Genomic DNA, 25,716 nt, shown 5'->3' with positions numbered 1-25,716 from the left:
TGATCTCACTCCGCTTGCCTTTCCATGGCAACCTTGTCTGTACTGCTCATCACCCAGCTTCAATGGACTCTAAAAACACACCTTAATGGCAACAGATAGATTCAAGGACAACAGGCTCTGTGGTGAAAGCTTAGCATTGTGTTGTGGCTTAAGCTGCAGGATCACATCTGTATAATTGTTCCCTCTGAGTTTTCCACTCTTTCTGTATAATATCTGCTTTTAGGTGAAAATATGGACAAAGGACTAATTAATAGAGTGATATTCCTTTGCATGCCACCAGATGCCAGCAGTGCTTTGCTTATTCCAATTCCCACAAGACCTGGCCTCCTCCTCTTCCCCCACCTCAACCTCACCCCACCACCCCCACCAACCCCCTCCACCTCTGAACGTCTGTGTGAAGAAGTAGATCACTCACATCATGTTAATGTAAAAAACGCCTTGCGGTTGACAAATGTTGTGGCTCACTGTAAAATGTGCTAACTGTGCAGACCCTGACTTTCAAGCGACTACGCAAGTCATTTGTGACTGCAGCAATCACATTATCCAAGACGTCCACAGTCTTGATTATCGCTACTGAGAGCAGAGGGGTTTCCTTTTTTTTTCTAGCTTTCTATCTCTTGTGGCTGAGCCTTCCCTGGTTGAATAACACTTTCAGGACATGATTTCCATCAAGAAACTAGATTTACAACAGGGTTATCTTTAAGTGGTGATAAGAGATTATTTTATTAATGGCAAAGCACTTGAAGAGTGCTGTCATGTTTTTTTTTTTAATTTTTCTATGTCTAGCTGTGTTATGGATATGATTATTTTTTGTGTATTGTACATGTGTTATTTGTATATTTGTCTATGTACTTCTGTGTTTTGTGATGAAGACACTCCCCTGATTGTTCCCAAGCGCTGCCAGCCTACAGGCCTTGGCACAAGGGCTGCCTGTGAGGCTCATGCATGAGCTGTGTATCTTACCTAGTACAGTGAGCTTGGCACGGTGGGAGCGCAGTGCCGCCTGTGTAGCCTGACACTCATACACTGCGTCATCCGCCAACTCTGCCGAATCGATCAGCAAGCTGTGTTCGCCTGATAGCGGGTCGCCCATTAAGGAATAGCGCGTCCAGCCTGCGTGAAGCCAGCACAGAGAATAGAGTCAGAGACAAACAAACCAACCAACAACAAACACATAATGAAAGGACTATAAAATGAACAGACTTGTGCCTCAAACAAAGGCGAGAGAAACGTGGCAAGGCTCTTTAAGACAGAAATGAAAGCAAGCAGCACCTCACTGGGCCAAGGATTGAGCCGTTGTGTTAGCAGAGCAGCGTGAGGCTGGAAATGCAACACGTGAGAAAGCTGCTGCATGAGGAGTCTGTCCTTTAAACACAGACACAATAAAGATGTGGTGGCTAAGGTCAAGAGGAAGCCTCTCCACCTTCTCTCCGCCTAGTCCGCCACACATTTAAATGTCAGTGCGTGACAAAAGCCAATTGATTATCCACCTTCCTACAAGACCCTTAAATGCTAAACAACAAATTAAAGTTCGGTGTGTGCAGCAGAAGCTGACATATCTGCAGTACATTCTTCTCTCACCATTCATTTGTGTAAAACCCCAACGGTTGACAGAGAGAGACTTGGTTTCTAATGAGACCTGGCATTGATCTCAGCAAGACAGACAGAGACAGAGAGAGCAATAAACACACTGAAAGCAGTAGAGGAAAAGAAGAGAGAGACAGATAGACATAAATAAGAGGTCAGTGATAATACCTGGTAGGTCTCTCTCTCCGCCCAATGCCAGGCCATCTTTGGTCCACTGCACCATTCCCCGGTAACCCACAATGACACAGGGTAGAGTCACTGACTGGCCCGCTACAACCACCTGGTCCTGGGGCTGCTGGGAGAAGTAGGCTGCTTTTGTGGCTGCTGAAAGAAAAGAGAGAAAGCCTAATGTGAATATAATATCCCTTAGAATCCACATTTTAATGAAGGTAGTTGGACAAATTCATACTGAAAGTCACCAAATGGATATTAAATATATAGGTGCGCAGAATACTGCTAATGGCATTTCAGAGAATGGAAGTACGTTTCTGCAGTGCCAGCAGAGATGTAGCATGAGAAAAAGTGAAACTTGCATTGTAAAGGCTGTGAAAGAGGTAAGCATTAAGAGACCAGGCTCCAGTGAACTGGTCTTCTCGCTCTCTTGTTTTCATGGCATTTGCTGAGAGGGTGGACAAGGCTGGTATGTGTGAAAGTATTATTTTTTTCCCTATAAATGTGGCTTCTAAGAGGAAGAGTCAGCTGCGCCTCATAACTTATTTAACTCTTTCCCAAGACCATATGGTTATGTGCTTGCTGACATGAAGCAAACACACTTCTGGGAAGAAAAATATGCCACTCTTTCAGTGTGCTTTTTGTAAAAATGGATGTTAAACAATCAAAATTCCATTAAAGTTCCCTAGGGACCCATCCGTTTGAGCCTGCTGAAAGTCAACGGAGACACCTGCCGCCGTTCCGCTGCTGTGTTTAAGTATGGCACACAGTCTCGCTGGATTGGCTGGCCTGCCTTCAGATGCATACAGAAACACAGCATGAATACGGATCCACGGTTCCAACTGTTTGTGCCACTATGCTAAAGATTGAGTATTACAAACCCTACTGGCAGAAGAAGATGGCAACACTCCAGAGGTAACTAATCCGTAGGGGAAGGTAGGAGAGGGAGAGAGGCAGTTGGTTGGTTATCTAAGTGGGGTGTCTGTGTGAGTTGGGAGGACTTAAAAAAAAAAAAAACCTTCCCTCATTCTTCTTCTCTCTTTGTTGCTCAGTAGAGAATGGAAGGGAAGGGGGACAGAGGAAGATAAAGAGGGCTCTATTCAGGCAGTGCTAAGCCCCCCCTGAACTGCTTCTCTTGGTGGGAGCGCTTAAACAGACAGGGTTGCCCCCCCCCTCCCGGCGAAGAAAGCTGCTGAAAGGAGGGCAACATACGGCGGCCAGAGACGCGCTATTGTCCCCTTGTCCCTCTCTTTTAATAGGCCTCTTCATTTCCAATCAATCCTGCTAAATGCAAGTTTAATAGCTTTTCAATAGCAGCTTTCCCCCCAGAGGGTAGCTGGGATTTTCTCTCTCCCTCACCCTTTTCTCTTCCCCCTCTCTCTCACTCCATTCTCTCTAGTTTTTCTTTCTTTTTGAAAGGGGGACTTCCGAGGTTGTTGGCAGTGTTTATTCCGCACTCAATTATCCACTTCATCTCAGGGTGCACCATGGACTGAACCGTGCCCCTCGCCTCCCCTCTCCCTTTGCACCCTCCTGTCTCTGTCACCCAACAGCACAATTAAAGCCGCCAAACAGAGAGTTCATCAGGAACGTGAGTTCTCCACGGCTCAGACCATTGTGGTTCTCGACAACTGCCCATAAAACCCGTTTTCACATGTCCCCGTTCTCTCTTGCTCTCCATCTGGGCCAAAAGAGATGATAATAGATAGTTGAACAGAGAAAAAGATCAGAGAACAATGCATGTTAACGCACCAATAACGTCTCCCTGTACATCATTTTACCAAAGAGTTTGAAAAGCTTATTGAGCTGTGGCTACAAACAGGTAGACTGTATGTGTGTCACGCACTGTGGATCAAAAGAGGCCAATTTGAGAGCGTCAATGAGAAGTGAAACATCTTCTAGCTCAGGCTATTAGGCATTTAGCGAAGGCTGGCATTTTCCCGACATACCTTCAAAAATGCTGTTTTTACAGTCTGCCTGCCTGTCCCTAACATTCTGCCTTTATGAGCTATTGAACGTTTTCATATGCCTCCCCTTGCAGAGCGGGTTAGGGATTTTCCTCTTTGTACTTGCAACAGAACAAACATTGATTGCAATTAAGTATCTTGCCCAGAGTATCTAAATGTTTACAATGGGTAATAATTCACTGCACTGGTTGATTGTTTAGATGGATTACATGCATTGAATTGTTTCTCTTTACGTCACCCACATACAATTTCACATGCTCACATATGGCAATTAACGGCACACGCACACACGTACATATGCAGCCATACAAATATAGAGTACAGAGTATGTGCTGTGGCAAATGTCTTCACACCATATGAGTGATTCATTGCTCTCCGGATCCCTTATTGAAAATGCTCAACAGAACATCTCGACTGGCTAATGACTCATGCCAGATTCCTTTAATTCCTCCTTGCTGAATTAGACAATTCTTTGACGGTGTATTAGCAGCTTAATTACATGAATACATTTCTGACGGGAGAGAGAGGGAGGAACAGAACCAGACAAAGAAACAGTGGAGGAGAGGCAGTCAGAAGAAGTAGGGAGCTGTGGGTGTGAAGAGGCTTGTTCTTGGTGTGCTGCAGTGTCACGTACACACATGCATGTACACAAATGCACACACACACACACACACCGTTGCTTTCAGTGTTTACAACAGACTCAAAATGAGGAGCTTGTCTATTGGCTGCAATTGAATCACATTCGAAAAGAAAGATTTTGAATCCCCTTGAAATCCCAACATCTCAGCAGTGGATGCAAGTTTATTTACCATGTCGTCTTGAATGTACGTAGGTAAATATGTACAGTATAGATTAGTTGTACTGGTTGGTGTGCTTAATGTTATTTTAAAAGCAGATAAAATTTACATTTACAAGTCCTCATCACAAAAAATACAACATTTACTCTATTTCTTACCTTGCTCTCTCTGTGTGGATATGTGTGTGTATGTAGGAGCGTGTGTGTGTGTGTGTGTGTGTGTGTGTGTGTGTGTGTGTGTGTGTATGTGTGTGCTTTTCCATCGCCGAGTAACAAGGTCAAAACACATTTGGCCTGATACATTTTAATCCGGATTTCTCAAAATGGAATATCATTTCACGCCGCTGGATGCACATGGGGCTGAGTTTATATGTGTGTGCATTTCTTGCCGACTATGTGAGCTCAGTGTGTGTGCCTGTCTGAAAATGTGCCATGTGTGTTTACGCCTGTGTGTATGTGTGTGTGTGCATCTGAATGTGTGAACGGGGGTGGAGGGTGGGGCAGTGTTAATAGGGAAAGCAACTTGTCAGGCACCGGAGGGCACATTTAGCAGTTACTTTGACACAGTGACTTTGCTGTTGCTGTCACATGGTCGGAGTTAAGTGCAAAACAGCCTTTCCGGCTTGGACACAACCTATTAAAGAGCTTTGCGTCGACCCTGGCACCGCCTGCACTCTCTCTCCTTCATCTGAACTGATAGGGGTACATTCACATCAGGAAGGATCAGGAAGAGATGGACAGATGTCAGCAATGATCCGTCCACCACTGGACATCTGCCTTGATAGAATTAGATTGAACCAGTCACTCTGTGCATGTATGTGTATATGTGTGTGTGTGTGTGTGTGTGTGTGTGTGTGTGTGCGTGTGTAAGAGCTGGCCATGAAGCTAAAGACTGTGAAAGATAATGGCACTGCAGATGACCTTTAGATAAAATATGGATCTAACAAACACAGTAGAGCACATTTACTACCAAGTTCTCACAATCATAATCTGTTACACCATTTTGGTAATCTAACAAAACGAAAAACAGCATTTCAGACCGTAAATCCATTTAACCCAGCATTCAAAAAGTCAGGTCCTTCAAATAAAACATCAGACCCTCTTGTTTGTAACAGCACAGGCAATGCACTCTGTCCATTTTGCCGTGTTTTTATAATGACACTTAACCATATATGTTCATTCACTCTAAGAGGCTCTGAGCTGCGTTCGCAGAGAGTCCCTATTTTAGTCCTGATTTCATTCCATGTCCTCATTCCCATCCACTGCAAAGAGTGCAACATCCAGTCCTGTGGGGTCTATAAATATAAGTGCTCTCAACTTGACTGGACAATTTGCTCAGTGCAGTAATAATTCAAAATGTTAAAAAATAGCACCTATATCTACTTGCATTTTTGCCCCAATGGTGGAGACACAATCCTGCACCCAGCTGGTGTGAGTTTTCCACAATAAGAGCCAGAGCAGAGAAAATGAGGAGGAAAAACAGACAAAAAACCCCAACACAAAACAAGGCAATTGGCAAAAAAGTGTCAAGCTTGGAATAAACAACCCCTTTCCCCAAATGCCATCCATTGTGCCTTGTCTAGATAAGGCTTCTAAATCGGGCTGGAAAATGCAAGCTCCATTTCTCTCTGTATGGAATTATTATCCCTTTGTTTTGAGTCAGGCTCTTTTGTCTTCCTCTTGCTGTGTGTGTGCTTGGGTGTATGTGTGTATACAAACAGAAAGTGGTGCTGAGGTAGCTGAACCAAAGAGTATGTCCCAAAGGGGACCCTGCACCCATCTCATGTTTGATCTGGCTACTAAGCTCATTACCATGACTCCTACAGCACTTCTAAGGGCTTGAAGGGGGCTAACAACAGATACCACCCACCAACTCGTGGTGGTGTGGTACCCAACACATGCTCTACATGTGTGAGCACCTCTGTGTTTTCCTTTGACTTGGCCCGTTGCAAACAGCTCCAGCTTGTGTCTCTGCAGATGGCCTCCTCTCTCATACCTTAATGCGGCCCGGCCTGTCTGAATCCTTTCTCTCCCACCATGCATTACAGCTGCACTCCCACCCACCCACTCTCACTATCTTTTCTCCCATTCTGCATTTTTGTGCCCAAATTGCAGTTTAACCGCTTTTTAAGAGCTGTTTTGCTGGAGTTTAATCCTCCTAGCATCCCCTTTCAGCCTTTATTCCATTGTGAAAATCTTGGCTCAGACCTAGACCCTTTTTAGAGAGTGGACCCGCTCATCCACCCAGCCTCCCCCTCCCCCTGCTGCTGCTCTGCTGATACCCCCACCCGGGGCATTCTCTGCCATTCCAACATCCTTCCACAATCAAGCCCTGTCCTGTTGTTTGTCTGTTTATCGCTGGTACGTCTACAGTCATGATTCCTGAAATCAATGCCATCTAGGTCACCTTTGAGAGTTACATAAGGTGTTACTAATTGTTGATTTGCTTTCTCCATGGCTCTTTTTGCCATCACTCTGTTTTTCCAGACTCTGTGTCAGCTGTCATCTCTTTCCAGCCTCTCCCTTGCTCTTTCGCTCCCCTTCTCTTCATCTCCTCTATCCTGTATCCCCTGTCCCTTTCTCTCGCTCTCTGCATCCCCGGTGTGAAAATCACAGGGGTTTGTGTCAGCTTGTCAACGCAACACTCAAGAAAGCGGGGCAGAAGGAACAACAGGAAAAAAAAAAGAACCACTACATGTTAGAAAGGCTGGGAAAACTGAGGTAAGGTAAAAATGGAAAAGGTGGGCTTCTGTCAGCATCCGATTGCAAAGGAGTGGGCCTGAGAAGGGATTGATGGAACGCTGTAATCAGTGTGTCTCCAAGGTTGTCACCACGAGATTTTCTCTGCTGGAATAGGGCGCTGCATACATCAGGGCAGCGGTGAGGCTGATCGCATGGGCGAGCAGCAGCAGTTTCTCCCTTGGTACCTGCTACAATAGATGCAGTGGATAGAGTAATAGAGTGGTATGCATACAAGGAGAGGAAGAAGGGAAGGAAAAAGAGGGGGAGGCCAGGGGAGAGACCAAGAGTGCTGATGTGACATAGTCAATGTGTAAGCGTATGTGAATGGTTCATGCAGTCACTGTGCTGCAGTGCTCAACAATGTGCCATAAATACACTCATTCATATACTGTCCTCTCACTCTTTCTGCACACACACACACACACACACACACACACACGCACATACTGTAGATGCACACTCACTGTCACAGTCCCATATCTTTAGGGTTTCCAGTGGGCAGAAACATCTCTCTGAGTATAATTCTAGCACAGCTTTTAAACAGCTCCCCCACTCTGAAGCCAAGAGCCAAAGAGCTGAGAACTGACTCCATGTAGACAGATAGCAAGTGACTGGCTGGCTGGCAGGAGGACAGGAAATAAAAAGCCATGTAAAAAAGAGAGAAAAGGGGAGGGAGTCAGTGGTGGCGGTATGAAATTGTCTGTACACATCAGCCAGTAGTGTTGACAAGATGTTGATTGAGCTAGTCTTGTCATTTCGTTCCTGCTTACCCCCTGGTGTTTTCACTGCAAGACAGCTGCTGGCTGGATCTGTGTCACAGTTCCAGCCCTTTTCTGTCCACCCTGTTTCTCTCTTTCTGTCTCTGTATCCCAATTTTCCTCTCTGACTAACCCACCTCTTTCACTACTGTTTAGATGGAAGGGCTTTCAGTATAATTTACTGTGCTTTTAAATCATTAACTTCTTGTGCTGTTTGCAAAAGCGGTGGTGTGCGTGTAACAGCTGACATTGTGGATAAAACAGCAATGGTATGCAACATGTGATGGAAAGGCTGCTCAAAGATGAGACAGGAATAAAAAAAAAAAAAAAGCAAACCTTTTCATTGCTGGCTACAGACATGACAACTGTATAAACAAAACAAATAAAATATATAAATAAATAATAGATCAAAAATCCATAAAACACTGAAGCGATAATGTTAAAATTGCCTCAGTCTCTTGCTTTTTCTAAAAGGCGGTGGAAATGAAAACAAAGGAATTCTCTACATAGATTCTGTACTGGGACTCTGGGCCTAATGCCCTGGGGTGTCAATTAATTTAGTCTAGGGATTTGCGGCCTACTCTTCCTAATTGAGCCCAACGGAGACCCCCTTGGCTCTTCACGATAGGAAGTAGTGCGTTTCATAATTAATACTTTTTTTTCCCTTTATTATTATTATTTTTTAATGAGGGTGGTAATGTTGTAAATGTATGCATCTCATTAGAGTAAAAGGGCCATCTATGCTATTGTTCACGTCTGCAGTGTTTGCTGCTGGTGAGATGAATAAGAGAGACAACCTCATTCAGAAGCTGCAATGGCACATTGAAGTCAAAGCTGAGCTTTTGTGTGTGTTTGAATATAAAACACAGCTAGCTCAATGAGAGTCTCATTAGTGTTGCTTAATATGTGTGCTTTTTAAAGCTTAGAGGTTAATGCCCGACTTGCCTCCATTTCACTGGAGCTCTCTTTAATTTGATGCATAATTCTTTTTTGTCAGCAGCTGACAAGAGCCTCTTCAGAGAAAGCAGCTGAGCTGTGTGGTGAACTCTGCATCCAACAGGAATACAAAAGCACAAAAACACTTCTAATTAAACCTGTTTCAAATATTTCTCCTCCCTTTCCACCTCATGCTCACTCCACATTATAGAAGATATTTCTGAACTACCGTATCTTCCCATCTCTCCATCCAAAGAACATAACTCAAAGCGATTAAACAAATTACCTCCTTTCCCAGGGCAGCCATGGATCCAGTGAAAACAATAAGTGTGTGATTCGCAATGCTGCCACCTCTCTGTTCTTACAAACGGCCTTCAAATTGCCATTTATTAATCAATGTCTGTGGTTAGTCTGTGACCAGAATTTCTGTTCCCTTTTCATCAAGAGGCGGAGGAAAGGCGAGTTTTAATTTAACATCAAATTTTCATTCTGTTCATCAGATTTCCTGTAACTTGAAACATTCCTTTAAAATTACTGATGACTAAGAGCTTCCAGAACACAAGAAAGGGAGGGAAGAAAAAGTTACCTGCCGACCTCAATACATCCTGCTTTGTGCTGAGAAAAAGAAGGGAAGGGGAAAACTAATTTCCTGAAACTCCATTTCTTAAGCGTTGATTAGTAAAGGAGCATAATTAGAGTGAAATGTGAAGTCAGGGTTTTTTCAGATTGCGCCGCTTCCTCTAGAAAAATCAGGCCATGATTAATGAATAAATGATTAATGAGCGAACTAATTAATCAATTAATTATTAAGCAAGCACTCTGAACAAGAAATGGGTAGGATGACGGTGAACAGTGGATATAAGAGATGGTTAGGTTGTGTGTTCGAGAAAAAAGGATTTAGGATAATCTGCCTGTTTGTTCTGTCAGTTTGTTTTGTCTTCCGTTACAGGGAAGGATGAGGAAGAGGGCGGATGGGAGGAGATGGAAGGCTCAGCCCTTGTCTTGAGCTTCCTGAGTCAGCCAGCACCGTCTTGAGTGAGAGCACTGACCTCAAAATGCTGCATTTGCAAGTTCCCCTGTATATCTCGGGGTCAGGTCTCCGGGTTACGCAGGAATGAAGCCCGGTATGACATTTGCCAGCCACGGTGATGATGTTTGCACTGAGCTGTAAGAGGCCACGCGACCTGCAGTCAACACCTCTGAAAAGGGTGAGGGGTAATGCAAAGTTCCCTTCTCCGACCAGTCCTCTCTCCTCCCCCTGTCTTTAACTAGGACATCCCATCAATCTTTGATAATGTGCAGTGTGGGTCTCTCCTGTGTGACCAGGCTGATGAGACATCACAGCAGGGATTGATGTATTAAATGTAGGCTCCGAATTTAACTGTGATATACTGGACCGTTTCAAGTCAAGTTTGACCTTTTTTTCCCGGATATTAATCGCTGCAGTGAAAGAATATATGTGTGATATATCCCTCCCCCAGGAACTCCACACACTTTATTCTCTGGCATGGGCTCCCTCTATACCTTTAGCTTAATAGAGGTGGGGGGCTTTTTAATGTCTGCCAAAAAGTCCCTAGAGCTACTCCACAACAGGAAATGGGACGCAAAATATTATTTTATAAGCGGATGGGTTTATTGTTTCTATTAAAATGCGGCATTACTCTATAAAGCTGCATTTTCCCCACCTCCCCCCTGACACCCGGAAACACATCCTCAAAGCGAGAACATGAGGGAAGTATCTTTCATCCCTGCATATCTTTCCTGGCGTTTACTGCTGGCCTTATTAACAGAGTTGTGAGTGACGGAGGCAGAGTGTGCTGGGAGAGTCTCAGGGGGCTTTGATGGAGGCAAGTGACGGAGCTGCAGCAAGCTGATGGCAAGATCGTGCTTACGTTTACCCGTTCAAAGTAGTTTGTGAAGTTCTTTGTCTATGGACGCCTTTCCCTCATACCCCTTTTTACTTCTCCGTACCTTCTCGCCTATTGTTTTTCTCAAATGGCCACTGGCTGGACTACTGCTGCATTCTGTCCTAATCATACCATGGCATTGCAGATTTCCTCAGAGTCAACTGGGTGTGAATAGGTCTTTGTCACGCTGGGTGGGTTGGCTCATTGACTGTGAAACCCTGGACATATGGTGGCTGTGTGTTGGGATGTATCATGCCAGAGAATGCCGTGGGTGGGGCTCTTGACCCTCGCATGGCCTTTAACACCTTGCCGGCTGCACCAAAGTCTGTGGGTTGATGAACTTAAACACTTCATTGTGCGCTCTGTTTTGGGGAGCGTTTTCTTTGGGGTTTACTTTGGATGAAGAATGTACGGTTTTCAGTAGGGGCAGATGTGTGCTATGTGACTGTTTTACCAAACACAGAGCACACGCCTTTTGTCAGGCTGCGGCGACACACACAGATGGACACGCATTTTATCTGTGTCACACGCTATGTTTGTACGGTAGAAGTAAAGAAACACTAGATGGTAACGGTGCCTATATCTTCGATGGCCAGACTTCTTCACAGAAATCGCCTTTTGTCCTGGTGCGATAAGCCTGTTAATTAAGTGTCTACCAGAGTGTCCACTACGGTGACATTGCCACCCAAACAAGGAAATGAGTTCACTTTCTACCCGCATTGTCTAGCCTCACTACAAAGACAAGCAAACTTTTAACTTTAAACATGTCTCTTAGGTCTTTTCTCTCTTTCATGCGTTCTCTGTCTGCAAAGCAAGACTTTCTTTGCAGGTCACATCTACTGAGAGGCCTCAGGTTTGGGGCTCTGATAAACAAGTGGAGCGTTACAGGCTCTTAAACCCATCTGGCGAGATGATCGATCATTAGACAGAGTGTGGCGATAACTCCCTCAGCTTGCCTGGTGGCTACCACTGATCCCATATCACCCTCGCAGGATATGGTATGAATCACAGGAAGTTGAGATCAATCTATATAGATTGTGCCGCTTGATTACAAATGAAAAAAAAATCCCATTTGGCTTAGCCACTCGAATGCCTCAGAGTCTGGCTGTGTTTGTGTGAATGTGTGGGTGTATGCAATGTGTGCCTGCATGTGTGTTAAATAATAGTCTTTTAACTTTCTCCTTTTTACTGATTTCTGATATTTGTTGAGCCCTCTCAACAATCTGTCCTACCTTCACTCATTTACTCTGCTACGTCCATCCTGCTCTTAAATCTCCCTTCTTGAGGGAGTCGTCTTTTAAATCTTAATTAAAACAGACTCCAAAACCCCTCACCCTCCCAGGGGCTGGCTGAAAGCAGCTTAGAACAATCAAGAGGACGGATTAGAAGTGAGAAGAAAAGAAGAGGAGAGGAGAAGCAAGAGGGAGGGGGGGGGGGGGAACAACAACGAGAATGGAACGGCAGAGAAAAATATTGAGAGGAGAGAGAGAAATGACCCCTTTCCTTCATCCCCCCTGATCCTCTCTCCTTTCCCCTTCGCTCTGTCTCTCCCTCTCTCTCAAGGCTCTGGAGTCTTGGCCTGACCTATTGACATTCAGCTTCTCGGCAGATTAAGCAGCGAATGGAGCCTTTGGAAAGGGTAAACACACTGGAGGAACAATGACCAACAGGCGGCAACCTTATTGGATTCTAATTAACTGCCAGGAGAGATGGCTAGGGGCATGTTAAGTGCTGTGGGACACAAGTTAGAGCCCCAGACCTCAAGTACCACAACTCACATCACCTACACTCCCCTCCTTTCTTGTAGATCGTCTTTATCTCCTTCTGTATCTCTCTATCCTTTACTATTCTTCTCTCTTGCAATCTATTTGCCCGCTGTTTCACATATGGCCCATGAGAATGGCAAACAGAGGCTTTTAAAAGCACTCCTCAGAGAGCTATTTGCCATCCCTCTTTCTAGGGCTACCTCTCCCTTTCTTTCTCCCCCTCTTTTTTTAACAGGGTGGAACAAGACTCATCCCCCAGAGGTAGCTGTTTGAGCGATAAGGTTAGAATAGGCTGAAAAATTGGGAGAGATTATTTGATATTGAACAGATTGAATTATCTGGAGTGAGGGAGAGGGATGAAGGAGAGCAAAATCATTTTTCTGCATCGCCCCCGGGAGAAGCACTACTGGAGGGAGTGAGGGAGCTAAACGGGAAAGAGCGAGGAGCCTGAACCTCAGTGGCCACAAATCTGAAAATACGACCAGTTCTTTTCTTTCTACTTCTTTTTTTTTTTTGTTCTCTTATCCCAATTAACCAGTGCACTAATTTGAGTGTGAGTCCAAGCAGGTCTCTCTATATGTGTGAACTTTCTCACTGGTGCAGTGGGTCCTCTATCTTTGAGTGGTCCCCTGATTAGGCCCTCTCACAATGGTCCTGAGTCCCCTGTATAGAACCACAAGCACTAATTAGACTGGTCTCATTAATGTGTTAGTGTGAGAGAGGGCCCCGGCCATCATGGGTTGAGGCTGACACAGAAGGGAAAAAAACCAACGCCCCGCTAGAGACAGGCCATCGTCACCTCAGCAGGCATATAAAGCAATTCATTAATTGGTGTGAAAACACACACACATAAAACCACACACACACTCTCACACCTCAACGCAAATACACATACTAATGTTATGGGTATTCCATGAACCCGTTGCTTGTTAACACATTACCTGGGATCAAAGAGGCAAAGGCTGGAAGGAGAGAGGACTAGAGGAGTCATTATTTGTCGAGGAAAATTGCAGCTCAGTGTTATGTTTGTCCTTTGGCAAACCTGGCAGAATGGAGGTTTCATCTGTTTCACAAAACAGAAGGATCTCTTTTCTCGTCATCATCATGTGAGAGTCTTTGAAATCCTCAGAGTGCTTCTCTTTTTTTTTTAATCAAAGCTGGGTAGAAATGAATCGTAGCTTCAGTTGTGATCCAAGCCTGAAGGTATAAAAGAGATCCACATGACCACTGTCCATTTCCACACCATTACAGCAACAGTCATGGCTGTAATAGGTTGAATTGAGCCATTGATTTCTCTCATGCACACTCTCTTTCACCCAAAATAACTAGTCTGTGCCAGTTCCGAGATACACCCAGTTCTTTTAACAAAACCTCACACACTCAAAGAAAGCTCACACAAACCCTAAACACACACACACACACAACCAATACAATATGTCCCAGCTTGAGTTCCAGGGGAGTTAAACAAAGGACTGAGTTTAAATTGGCTTTTAAAGAACTCCCCAGCACAATCAGGGAGTTGACTTGAGCTACTGTGTCAGAGGGCTGTTTAGAGAAAGAAGGGTAGTTAGGCCGAGGTCTATAGTGCAGTGAATGGCTAATCTAAAGTGTGACGGCTCAAGAGCTTCCCCTGACCGGCTTCAATGGGTCTCCAATCAGGCCTGACTGCCCCTCAATCTTTGGTCAGCTGTTTTAACTGGCTAGTGATTGAGTGGCTTCATTAAGGGCCTATTTATCTTTCCCTGTATCACAGTCCTGAAAGACTAGTGACAAGCTCAACACACCCACACATCGCCTACACATGAACCTGAGCAGATGCACAACTGCATTAGCACACGCAGAACATTCAGCAGCACAGCATCGACAAGCTAAGAACAGGGTCCTTTTCACTTGGTTGAAAAGATATTACACTTTTTGGTTTTAACAAACTTCTGTTTTTTCCTTCACCAGACAACCTACATCTCCTCGTCAGCCCTCCTGCGGCCTCAACACCTCTGAATATTGCCAGAGAAAAAAACGTCCTGAGCTTGTAGCCTGTGATTCCTTCGAGGGTTTGCCATGTGGCTGTGCTGAAATGTAATACCACCTGAACAAAATAGCAGGCCGGGTCAGCCCATGACCTCACACAAACAGAGACCCTCCCAAACAAGCCACAACAAACAGCTTTCTGTAGCCACTCTCTGCCTTTGATGTGAAGAAGCAGAAATGAGCTCTGTCTCCCTTTTCCTCTCCTCTTCTTTGCCCTTTCTCTCTTTTTCTTTATGACATCTCCTTATATCTCTCTTTCCCCTCCTGCTGAGCAGGTGTATTAAATGAGGTGACTATTCCGGCAGCGTTGGGCTGCACCTCAAAGTGCAGTCTGTGAAGAGGGCTTTTCTCTCATTCCCTCTTTTATCCCTTCCATCGCCCCATCTTCTTTACTCTCCCTTTTCCTTTCCATTTATCCTTTTCCATCCCCTTTACTCCTTTTAACATGTTCCCTCGCACTTTTGAATGTGAAATGGAGCGGGCCATCCCTCTTATCTATTTGAATTCATCTACACCTCCCTGTCTATCTCCCTCTGTGCATCTCTCTCTCAGCCTATTGTCTATTTAGCTATACGTCTAATTATGCTGTCTCACTTATGTAATTAGCACAAAAATAAATGGCTGCCGTAGCTTTGTCTCTCCCCTTTACCCCTCCTGTTGCAGGCTCTGAGAAAACAAATTATGGAGAACAATAGGTACAAATGGCTTCTGCACCAAACCACATGATGGATGCAGCCTGAGTTCCCTGCATCTCATCCCTTCCCTTTTCCCTTCCTCGCTTACTCTTTTTACTCTCCCTCCCTTCTCCATTATCTCCAGCTCTATATGTCTCTGTTTGGAAACAGGGGAGGACTTGAGCACTCTCTCGCCCAACTACCCTATCATTGTATGGCTGTATCATCTGTCTTCCCTTCTTGGCACTGACACTATATTCACACTGACATCACAGGCAAGGTCCTTTTTCTACCCCTTTCTTTCTCTTTCCCCTCTCTGCTCTACTCTCTCTTACCCTTCCCCTGCTGTTGTCTCCACTGGCACTCTCTTCTCCTGTATCCCCCTGAGCATTCTATACACCACGGCTGCAAAGCAAACGCCTGGGACTTTCTAAAGCAAACAGCCAGCATCCTGTGCTGTAGCCCCATCTGTGGATAGTCTGAGCAGGGAACAATCAGTCCCTCTCCTCCTCTGCCTCGTTCTCTTTCCAGCCCCCTGGGATCAAGCACAGCACTAGGATGCCTCAGTCAGACGGGTGCAATGTGCTGGAACAATGGTTGGACTGCCTCCTCCAGGAGGGGTGTTAGGTTCACCTCAGCCAGCTTGGGAAGCACTTAGCCATGTGTTCTTGCCCTCCTTGCTGCAGCTTCACAGGAATGTGGCAGAGGCAAAAATGCCTCCCACAATGCACCTTCCCTCAATCAACCTCATGCATGCATCCACACTGACACATACACGCATGCGTGCACACAACTGCTTTCTGCATGTCCATGTGTACACCTGAGACCTAGTTTAGCCCGAGGTGTTGCAATATCAACTTTCTATTAATCCCCCTCAGACTTGCAGTCAGTTACACCTTTGTTGTTTTTTCACCTCTGCCATGCTGGAAGAAAAACAGCAGGTTTGGTTTACACCAATACAAGCATATCCATTACCTGAAATGCTATGCTCCTGGCAGTAAATCCCTTTGACCCCTCTGCCTTCCCTTTCTTCCTTTCTTTCTTTCTCTCCCTCTCCCACCCCCTTGTTCTCATGCTGAGCCCATTGCCATCTCTGTATTGGCTTTCTTTGGCCAAACAGACAGCAGGAGAGAGACACACCTTACCCTCCTACCGGTTCAACCACCACCCACCTACATCACCCACATGCTTCACCGTTCCTCAAGTCTCCATGCAGCTCAATAACATTAACATGTTTTGCCATTGAGGGAGATGCAGTTATAAGCTCGATCAATAAGCTTTGATTGACATCCCTCAGTTGATAGCAAATTGGCTTCCTCCAATCACAGACCTCCCAAGGCGGGTTTCTCAGCCCTGTCCAAAATTCCCCGTAGGAAAAATGTGAAATAAAAGACATTGCTACACTTTCTCCAACCTCTCACACAGCCTCCTACAACAACACAAGAGCAGTTTTTCATTGTGCAGAGGAAGAAGAGACTGAGCCGCAGCCAAGCCACTATTTTGGTTAATTGTTGAGTCACTAACACAATATTAGCCCTGGCTTTTCCAGGCAGTTTGAACTGATAGGAAGGATAGAAAAAAAGAAGAAGAAGAAGTAGGGGGGCTGGAGTATTTAGTCCCTCAAGGGTATGTACTGTTTCCATCACTAATAAAGTGAGCAGCAGGCAAGCAATCTCTTGTTTCCTTCAATGTGTTTTTACCTCTGGTTGGTTAAGGAGATGACATGTCCTGAGAGCTGGAGCATCATTAATTAGACAGTTGGACTTTGACTAACCGCTCCAGAAAGGGCAAACAGCCCTGAAGATGCCAAACACTCATCTCAGCTTATCATCCTCTGCCCCAGTGTGTGCCCTTGACCTCTGTGAGTGCGCATTAAGGGTGTTGCTTCTGTGAGCTCATCATGAGTCATTTCTGCATATGCCATAAGCCCAGAACACCCTGCTAAATATTTCAGATCTTCTATTAAGTAAGTGCCACACAGTGACAATCAAAATTTAATACAGGATGAGTAAACTAAATCAGAATCTATGGTTAAATAAATGTTGTCTGGTAGTATTCCTAACTGAACTTTTCTGTTTCCCGAGCCCCTTCTCAGCTGCCAGAATCCTTCTCCAACAGAGCTATCTTTAATACAAGGTTAAGGAACACGGCTGGTGAAGATAACACAGGAACAGATATTGCTGCTACGCAGAAGATAAATTTCAATTTGCTGTTGGTTTCTGTGTCTCGGCAGGAGATATGAAATTCTTGTCTTGCAGGGCAGGAATTGATTGGAAAATAGAAATGAATGTGTGGTCTAGTATGTCTGCGATTTTTCTGTTGTATGTTGGTGTCTGGGCTTAGGGACTTGGGAAATGGTGATACATCTCTCAAGAAGGAAGTGACACTTGCGGTTTTAGGGGGAGATAAATGCAATCCAAGTCTTTCTTAAAATAGCTGCTACTGTATAAACGTGACTGTTTCCCTTGGGGGGCTGTTTTAATGACATACACAGAATTAATCCCGGTTTCTCCCTCTCTCTATTCTTTCCATTACCATGTTTGCAAAGAAGAATAAAAGAGTAAACAAGTTTGCGCTGTCCCCACCAGTCTGTATGCTGATGATACAGCCTGAGGTGCCGTAGCTGGGGAAGAAGACTCCAGGCAAAGGCAGGAAGCTGACACGGCCCCTCTATTGTCCTATTCCCTGTCATTTCCTCCCCGGATCCTCCGACTGCCCCAGAGGAAGACAAGGTGAGGATGTGCACACAAGGAGAAAGCGTAGACAAAAAGAGGATGGGCAGGCAGAAGTAAAAATAAAACTGGAAGAGGTCAAGTGCCATCAACAGTTTGCTACCTGGCTACTTTGGCTTCCTGTGCTGAGCCATACCAGCGTACATATCCAGTTAAGTTGCTAACAGCAGATAACAAAGCCTCAGGACATACTGCCAAGTTCTTTATCTGTGTTTACCCGCATGGCAAAGCTGATTAGAGACAGGCAACATTATGAAGCCCCATTGTTTCCTTTCTCCTTCCAGTTTCTCCTTCCATACACGTAGCAAGCGTGTGTGCGGGAAGAGGGGGTGGGAGGATATCTGTTTATGAAGAAGGGCAGTAAGACAATGGCATGTGTGCATGACATGTCTTCAGGATGAGAAGAAACAGCAGGCCATTGTTTAAGATCTTGATCATTCATTACTGTCTGTTTGCGTGTGTGCCTGAATGAGCAAATGATTTATGAAAGTGAACATTTAGAAGCTTTCAACATTCAAACATTTTCAGGTTAGAGTTCTTGGGAGAATAAAAACACATATCTGGGGGCTCTTGGATATAGATTAAAATATAGCTATAGCTACATCAAATGTATAGATCTTTACATTTAATTTGTAGCCACAAGTGAATCTAGAAAATTTAAATCCAATGTTCACACCATCAGCAAAACCATTACACAGACCTCACATAGACAGGAAATCAAAGTAGGCCAAAATTCATCTATATCTTTGCTATGACTATGTCTCCTAAATAATGCAAGACACTTCTGTTCAAGAGTCAGCTGTGTTCAGATTCTGCTGTGTCTGCACTATTGTGCACCTCGTACACTCCTCACCAGCTGGCTGAGATTCTTGTCTCCAAACTTTCTACCACTTACTTACTTTATCCTCAATCTCTTTGTATCACAGAGGCATTCAAATGGAATGAAATTGAGAGAGGGAGAGAAAATGGATAAATAAGAGGAGAGATGAGAGAGCATGGGTTTGTTTGTGTGACAGAGTGAGAGTGACATGAGTAACAGGTTAACGATGCTCAGTGTTTTCCCGATGCTTGTGAGCTTAATCATCAGGACTCTGGTGACATGAGTCTTATCCCTGCAACAAGATTGCCCTCCCTCTACAAGAATTCAAGAATGACCCCCTCCACAAGAATTCAAAGAGCTGCAGAATGGCAGCTCATGAAATATGCACACTTCCCTAAAACCAACCTCTGGGGCCACACTGCCACAGCGTCCAGAAACATAACTGCGCTGCATGAGGAAAAGACAAATCTCTGGTAATGGGGAAGGGAAGGGATGATGAGGTGGGGAGCAGAAGGCTTGGCCAAGGCTTATCGCTTCCTGGGCTAGATTTCTGTTCTTATTTTGGTATATATGCGCATGTATGAGGCATGTGTGTATGCGTGTGAACAGGCTTTCTATCTATGTTGAAAGCCTGCCAGCAACCTCTGGCCCATTAAGCAGATATGCTATCATGTCCCCATGTCCCATAGTCACACATTCTGCAACCAGGAAAAAAAAGAGTTGTGAGAAGGAGCAAGGTGGAAAATTTCCACAGCGTTACACTATAGTGAGACATGAGTGGCGACACGACTTAAGAGGAAGGGAGAGAAACTTGTAATCTCAGCTCACAGCCTTTGAACTTGGCCCGATGAGACGCAAGCGACCCAAAGCAAAAAGGTTCCAAAGAAGAGCTCACTGAAGATTACTCAGAATACTGATGCAGTGTGGAATCCAATTCCCCTGGGAGCCAAGGGGACTTTCCGAGAAAGTAAATTATCAGTGTTGTGCAAGACTACATACATGCAAAAATGCATGCTATATATGCCATGCACAAATTTCAAAGTAAAGTCATGTGCTGTGGTTAAATTTTGATACCACAAATACATTTGAGTGTAACCAATTTTGAGCATCGGTGACTCTGTGTAAGACTGGCACAATAAATGAGGTCTAGGGTCTCTTAGGTTCTAATTAGGGCAGCTGTTACCATTTTCATTATTTGTGCGTGCGTGTGTGTGCGTGTGTGTGTGTGTGTGTGTGTGTGTGTGAGGGAGAGAGGGAGAGTGAGTGAGTGAAGGAGAGAGGGGATTTGTGTGTGAATGTGTATTGGTGTTGGGGGGGTTAGGGAAAATATGCCACTGTCTGGCTACCTCCCCTTCTCATCCAGCTGTTGCTAGTCTGTCAGAGAGCGGAGGTCTAACTGGTGTCATATCCCTCCCCCGAGCTCTGAATAATGACAAAACCATGTGGAATGGGGGCTGAAAGGTAAAGATGTACTCACAACAAATGGCTATTAAGCATGCTTTGCCATTGGTGATCTTGAAAGCATTTATCAAACCGCATGTGATTCAGGCTGGAAGCTTTAGTCAAGCATTGCTTCTGGTCGAGGCAAAGAGCTAAAAGGATATAAAAGAATATTTAATTATTCTATCTTTCTTCCCTCCCAAAGAAGATCTATGTCAGTGTGGGGATGTTGTGCATTCTCTTACATTTAAATTTCATTATTTTTTCTCAAAGTGAATACAATTACACTAGTTTATCAACGACTCTGAAAAACGCTGATAAGTCAACAGTTTCTCAGTGTTAATTGCTGAAAGCTTTTTTTTTTTTTGCATCAGGACCTTTGCAGCACTAAATTATTAGAGTAAATTATACCAGCTGCTCAGAGAGTCTGCCTGTTCTCGATGATTATATTTATACTGAAGAAACATAGATGTTTTTTTTTCTCTGTCTCTATTAATTCTATTTTTGGATGACTTTCATAATTAGTTCGATATGATGCACAGCTTCTACATAAATGTGGATATAATATCTCTCTAAGGCAGACAAGCATCAATTTAAACACAAATGAATTTGTTTTTCGAAAAGCTAATTTGTGTCACTTTTTTTTCTTAAAACACGCTTCTAATCTGGTTTACATTGATACTGGGTAGTTTGAGTATAAGCATTTTGTCATAATGAGTCAAAAACAACAGGGCAACTCTATTCAGCAAACAAAAAGCAGCAGGAGGTGAGGGTGTGTGTGGGGGGGAGACAGGTGCGTTATGTCTCTGCCTGTCTGGAAAAAAACAAATGCTCTCTCTCTTTTTTTTTCTCACTCACACACATTCACTCTCTCTTTCTCTATCCCTCTATCTATCTGCCTTGCTCCATCACAAACGCATATACCCGCCAGACTGTGCTCACCCATGATAGCCCACGCAGTATACGCACCCCTTTATCTGTTCACGCACTGTGCACAGCGACCACGAATATGTTAGATTACGACTCAAAGAGAAAAACTTTTGACCCGACCATAACAGTAGAGAGTAGAAAAACCCCAATTCCCACGTCATTTCATCAAGCTTAACCTCTCGCTTTTTCCTGTTTTATTGTTTAATGGAAATCAATCTGGGGACCATTGACTAACTTCGGGGGAAAAAAGAGATGCGGTGCTCTGCACGGCGCTGCCACATTTCTCAGCTCTATTATCTCCACCTGCTTAGATTTCATTCTCATTTTCAAACACTAGAGATGTTATTGTGGATGGACACAGCCTCGACCATACGCTCACACAGCGTGCACACACACACATTGCAGTCCGAGTCCCCCGGGTTTCAAAATCAACTAATAAACTTTCCGTCCGTGCGCCCTGCATCAGTAACCTAATGCTCATCATAAGAACGTCTCCCTCACTCACACGAAATCTGAACAAGAACAGAGACAATCACTGCAAGCCCGAGTTACGCAGTGCCATTATTCACCGGTGCTCCAGGTCGGCTTTCAGACAGGGAAACCTCCTGATGTGATCACTCTTTCAAAACTAATTAAACATTTACTGGCAATTAACAGCCTTGAATTGTAGCACTGCAGCATATCAGAAGCCCCTACACCAGCGCGCTGGATGACTTGACGCAGCGCGGTCCATCCTCTCCATCACTAAAGACCTACATGCCAAATAATACCAAACAAAAGCATGTCTTACCTGTGACCATAAGGCAAAAGATAAGGTATAGCGCAGACATTTTAGTTGTTCTGGCCGCTGATTGTGTTGCGTGGAAGGATTACTCGTTCCGTCTATGCGACTGAGCTGGTTAAGGTCCACCGCGGCACCGGAATATCACCGGACAGACAAGCGTACTGGGATTCGTCTATAATATCATCCACTTTAAATAAATGACTCTGAATGGTCCGGACACTTCGTAAAGTCTCAGTCAACAATGCATCTCCATAGTTGGTAACTTTCTCCACTGCATCAGCTTCTTCTTTTTTTCCCAGTGTCCGCTCCGTGTCACGCTGGCACAGCTTTTACCTCTCACTGTGCTCCCTAACAGTCCATTAGTGAATCAGGCGTTTCAGTCTGTATGTTGATCCACAGTCCACTTTTTAATCTGCCTGTGCATGCTGCGCTCGAAAGCGATCTCTCCTCCTCGACAGTGCGCAGTGATAAACCCCGGTAAAGTTGCCTTGCGCCCCCTCCGCGAGAGTGTCTTACTCTGCTCTCACTGTAACACACTCACTCCTTCTCTCTCTCTCTCTATCTCTCCCTCTCTCTCTCATACACACACTCTTCCCCTGTCGGTCTCCTCTGTTTACTTCTCACTCGCTCTTGCCAATGGGAAATGCGCATTGACAGTCATCTGGTGGGGGGTACACCAAATCTGGCAAGAGCTGAGTCGGAGGAGCCCCTCTGCCTCAGATGCCTGCCAGGGGGGGCCCAGCGGCCCCCGCCCCCAGGGGCCCGCTATTGGCTTAGCGGGCGTCACGGGGAGGGTAAAACACTTATTCCGAGTTAAATGTGTGCCCTACCAAGCATTTTTGGGTGGAGTAGCCCAGACTTGAATTATATTCATCTGTAGAATGAAATGTGCAGTCAATGCGGTTTATGTTTTGTACAGGAAAATGTAGCCCACTGTTGGAATCCAAAGATTGTTTTTAGAGGAATTACCTATAATGTCTTATATGAATAGTACAGTATAGTGACAGGTGACACACCACCATCTTTGCGAAAAGCTCAAGATAAAACCTTAACTTCCATGTGTCTTAATTTCACCATATCATCACAGCTTCATGATTTAGTCATGAATCCATGTTGTGACTTATATATAAGTTGAAGTGATGTTTTCGAAATCAGGCACTAACCTGATCGTCCTGAGATTTAAGAAATTATATTATTAACAGACTTAGCAGCATTGATTTCTCTGTAACGCTACAAAAACTTCTCCTGAATGAAGATACAGAACACTCTTCTTCTTTGGTGAATCATGGGTCAATTTCTGATTCAAGAGAAAATTAACTATTGAAATTCGTATCCGGTTCAATCCCTGCCCTCCATTAGTCCACAGATTTCACAAATTAATTAAGGTGAATTATGTGTAGGCAGTTGCATTAGTGCATAATCAGCTGCAGATGTTTTGCCAAATGGTGTAACAATCACTTGACTCAAAGGTTGTTAAAAAATAAATAATCAATAACTAGATCAAAATAGTAACACTGTCAACATCACTGGACATCTATTGATGACCATATTGTCTTTTGTTCATCCAGTTTTAAATAACTAATGTTATTTGACCTAACAATGTATTTTTAATGCAGTTTTTAAACTGAAATATCTCTGCAATGTATGCAGTGCAAGTTCATATAGGTTTATTTAGAATTATTGCAAATTATTTCCTTTGAAGTAAGACTGAAAACACACTTTTTTTTTTTTTTTTTTTTTTTTACAGTGGGTGCTAAAATGAACCAAAGAGAACAAAATCATTATCTTTCAACAAAAGCTAAGACTTTTATAAAGAGATGAAAACAGTGCAGTCTATCACTTGCCTGTGGCTGTTTAAAGGCTTGTTCTTTGATGTTGTTCATTAGTTATTCAAGGATCTATTGATTAACCAAAATAATAGGCCTTGCAGTCATCTGGTTAATCAGTCTTTCACTTGTATATTGTACCAAGCAACAACTTAATTTAATGTTAACAGCCCTCCCCCCTCCCCCCCTTCACACACACACACAACCACACAAAGATATGCACACATGCGCCCTGTTAACTCAACCAGGTGGTTAGTGCTCCATAAGACTGTGAAAAATTCTTTTAAGTGCGTAGATTTGGACACTGAGGACTACAGCATGTGTGGATTCCAGAAAACATCATCTTCAAAAACAAGGGTCTTTCTTTTTGACATTTCGCGCTGCCTTTAATTAAAAGGCTGAACAACACAATGATTAGGACTTACTCCTCATGAGGGTTCCCCCCAAACAGTAGTTTTCAAACCCCAGGGCTGGCCTTCCTGTTTATTGCCTCCCTGTAATGCAAACATAAGGGTCCCCTGCCAGTAAACACATGTTGATGGAAGAAACAGCTTGCACAGCTGGGAAGCCAACCCAGGTTAGTGTGAGTGAGCACATGGGTAAATGAGTGTGTCTGCATGTGTGTGTGTGTGTGTGCATGCAGGAATACATTCCTGTTTGTTGTTTATTTTTTACATATGTCAGAGTGTGATCTAGGTTATGTGTAGGTTCTTGAATGTAAGAGATAGAGGGTAATCAAAAGAAACTGTTTTCTTTTAGTGTGTGTGTGTGTGTGTTTGCAGACCTGAGTGTGCATGTGTGAAACCATCAATGACTGAAGGCAGGGGCTTGGGTGAGCAGTAAAACAGCAGGGTGCCTCCACCAGTTGTGCTGTGATAATAAAATCAACATCTATTGTGCAAAGTCTGTCACCGGGCATGATGCTGTGATTGAAATGTATGATCTCCTATGGCTCGCACAGATGGATAGATAGATGAGAGCAAAACAGATGATACACGCACTTGCATCAGTTTCAGCCAATAGTCTTAATTATGCTGGCCTCCATGGCATCAAATGGAGGGCGCCCATACTCCCCAAGCTTTTGAGTGTTTGAATAATTTATAAATAAAAAGGGGGTTTTCAGTTGTGGGTTTATTAATAATAAATATGGTTTGATATTTACTAAACTGTTCAGAGGGAGAAAGGGGTGACAGTTAAGACGTCGTTTGCATGGTAATTGTAAGGAGGTAATAAATAAGGCATGAAGTGGAGATATATGGAAATGTGATTCACAGGGAAATGAGAATAATTTAACAAAATATTATCCCAGTCCCTATTTGACCTGGGGTCAATTAAAAAAGAGATGTCTGTCGTGGTGAGTGGCATGCTGGGTCTTAAAATTACAATTGCTTGCGTTCTCTTTTGTATGGCTGGAAAGCAGATCTAACATTCAAGTGGAGGGAAATGTATTCATACTGACACAAACCATGTGTTTAGTTTGAATGAATATTAAACTGAATAAAATCAACCTCATTATCCACCACGAGAAAAGAAGACATTTTTCTCTCAAAAGTAAACTTATGTATAACATGGGCCAGAAGTTGAGGAATGTGACTTTTGTTTAGTTTCAAAACTACCTAATGTTATGGGAAAACTCTATGTTGTTTTGAATGAAAATACACATTGTACATACATGATATAACATTTACATACAGGAAGCATATGAAATAATCCTCTTTTGTTGTGGAAACAAACACTAATCATTTTCCCCTAATTGAATCTGTATCATAATTAATAAGCTTAGTCTTGGGATATGAATTACAGCCTGCTAGATTGATGAATATTAACATCCTGCTCTATATACTGTTGTGTA

The 25,716-nt window shown here is 43.9% G+C and overlaps 1 protein-coding gene across 3 annotated transcripts in view; it reads right to left on the bottom strand.

Annotated features, from left to right (window-relative positions):
- kirrel3l (kirre like nephrin family adhesion molecule 3, like) overlaps nt 1–22,708 on the bottom strand; it is a 33,707-nt gene extending 10,999 nt beyond the window's left edge. For 2 of the 3 annotated variants that reach the window (XM_067601844.1, XM_067601846.1), the window contains exons 1-3: nt 22,045–22,707; nt 1,756–1,911; nt 964–1,113 (exon numbers count right to left, since the gene is read on the bottom strand). In XM_067601844.1, coding sequence (XP_067457945.1) covers nt 964–1,113; nt 1,756–1,911; nt 22,045–22,084 — 346 coding nt within the window. In that variant the 5' untranslated portion in view covers nt 22,085–22,707. Of the gene's footprint in view, nt 1–963; nt 1,114–1,755; nt 1,912–22,044 lie in introns of all 3 variants that reach the window. The other variant, XM_067601845.1, reaches the window with a different exon arrangement.
- Between the last annotated feature and the right edge of the window lie 3,008 nt (nt 22,709–25,716).

This window comes from Thunnus thynnus, chromosome 10 (genome assembly GCF_963924715.1).
Source record: "Thunnus thynnus chromosome 10, fThuThy2.1, whole genome shotgun sequence".
In the NCBI taxonomy this organism is placed as follows: domain Eukaryota; kingdom Metazoa; phylum Chordata; class Actinopteri; order Scombriformes; family Scombridae; genus Thunnus; species Thunnus thynnus.
This window is presented reverse-complemented; position numbering and strand designations above follow the sequence as displayed.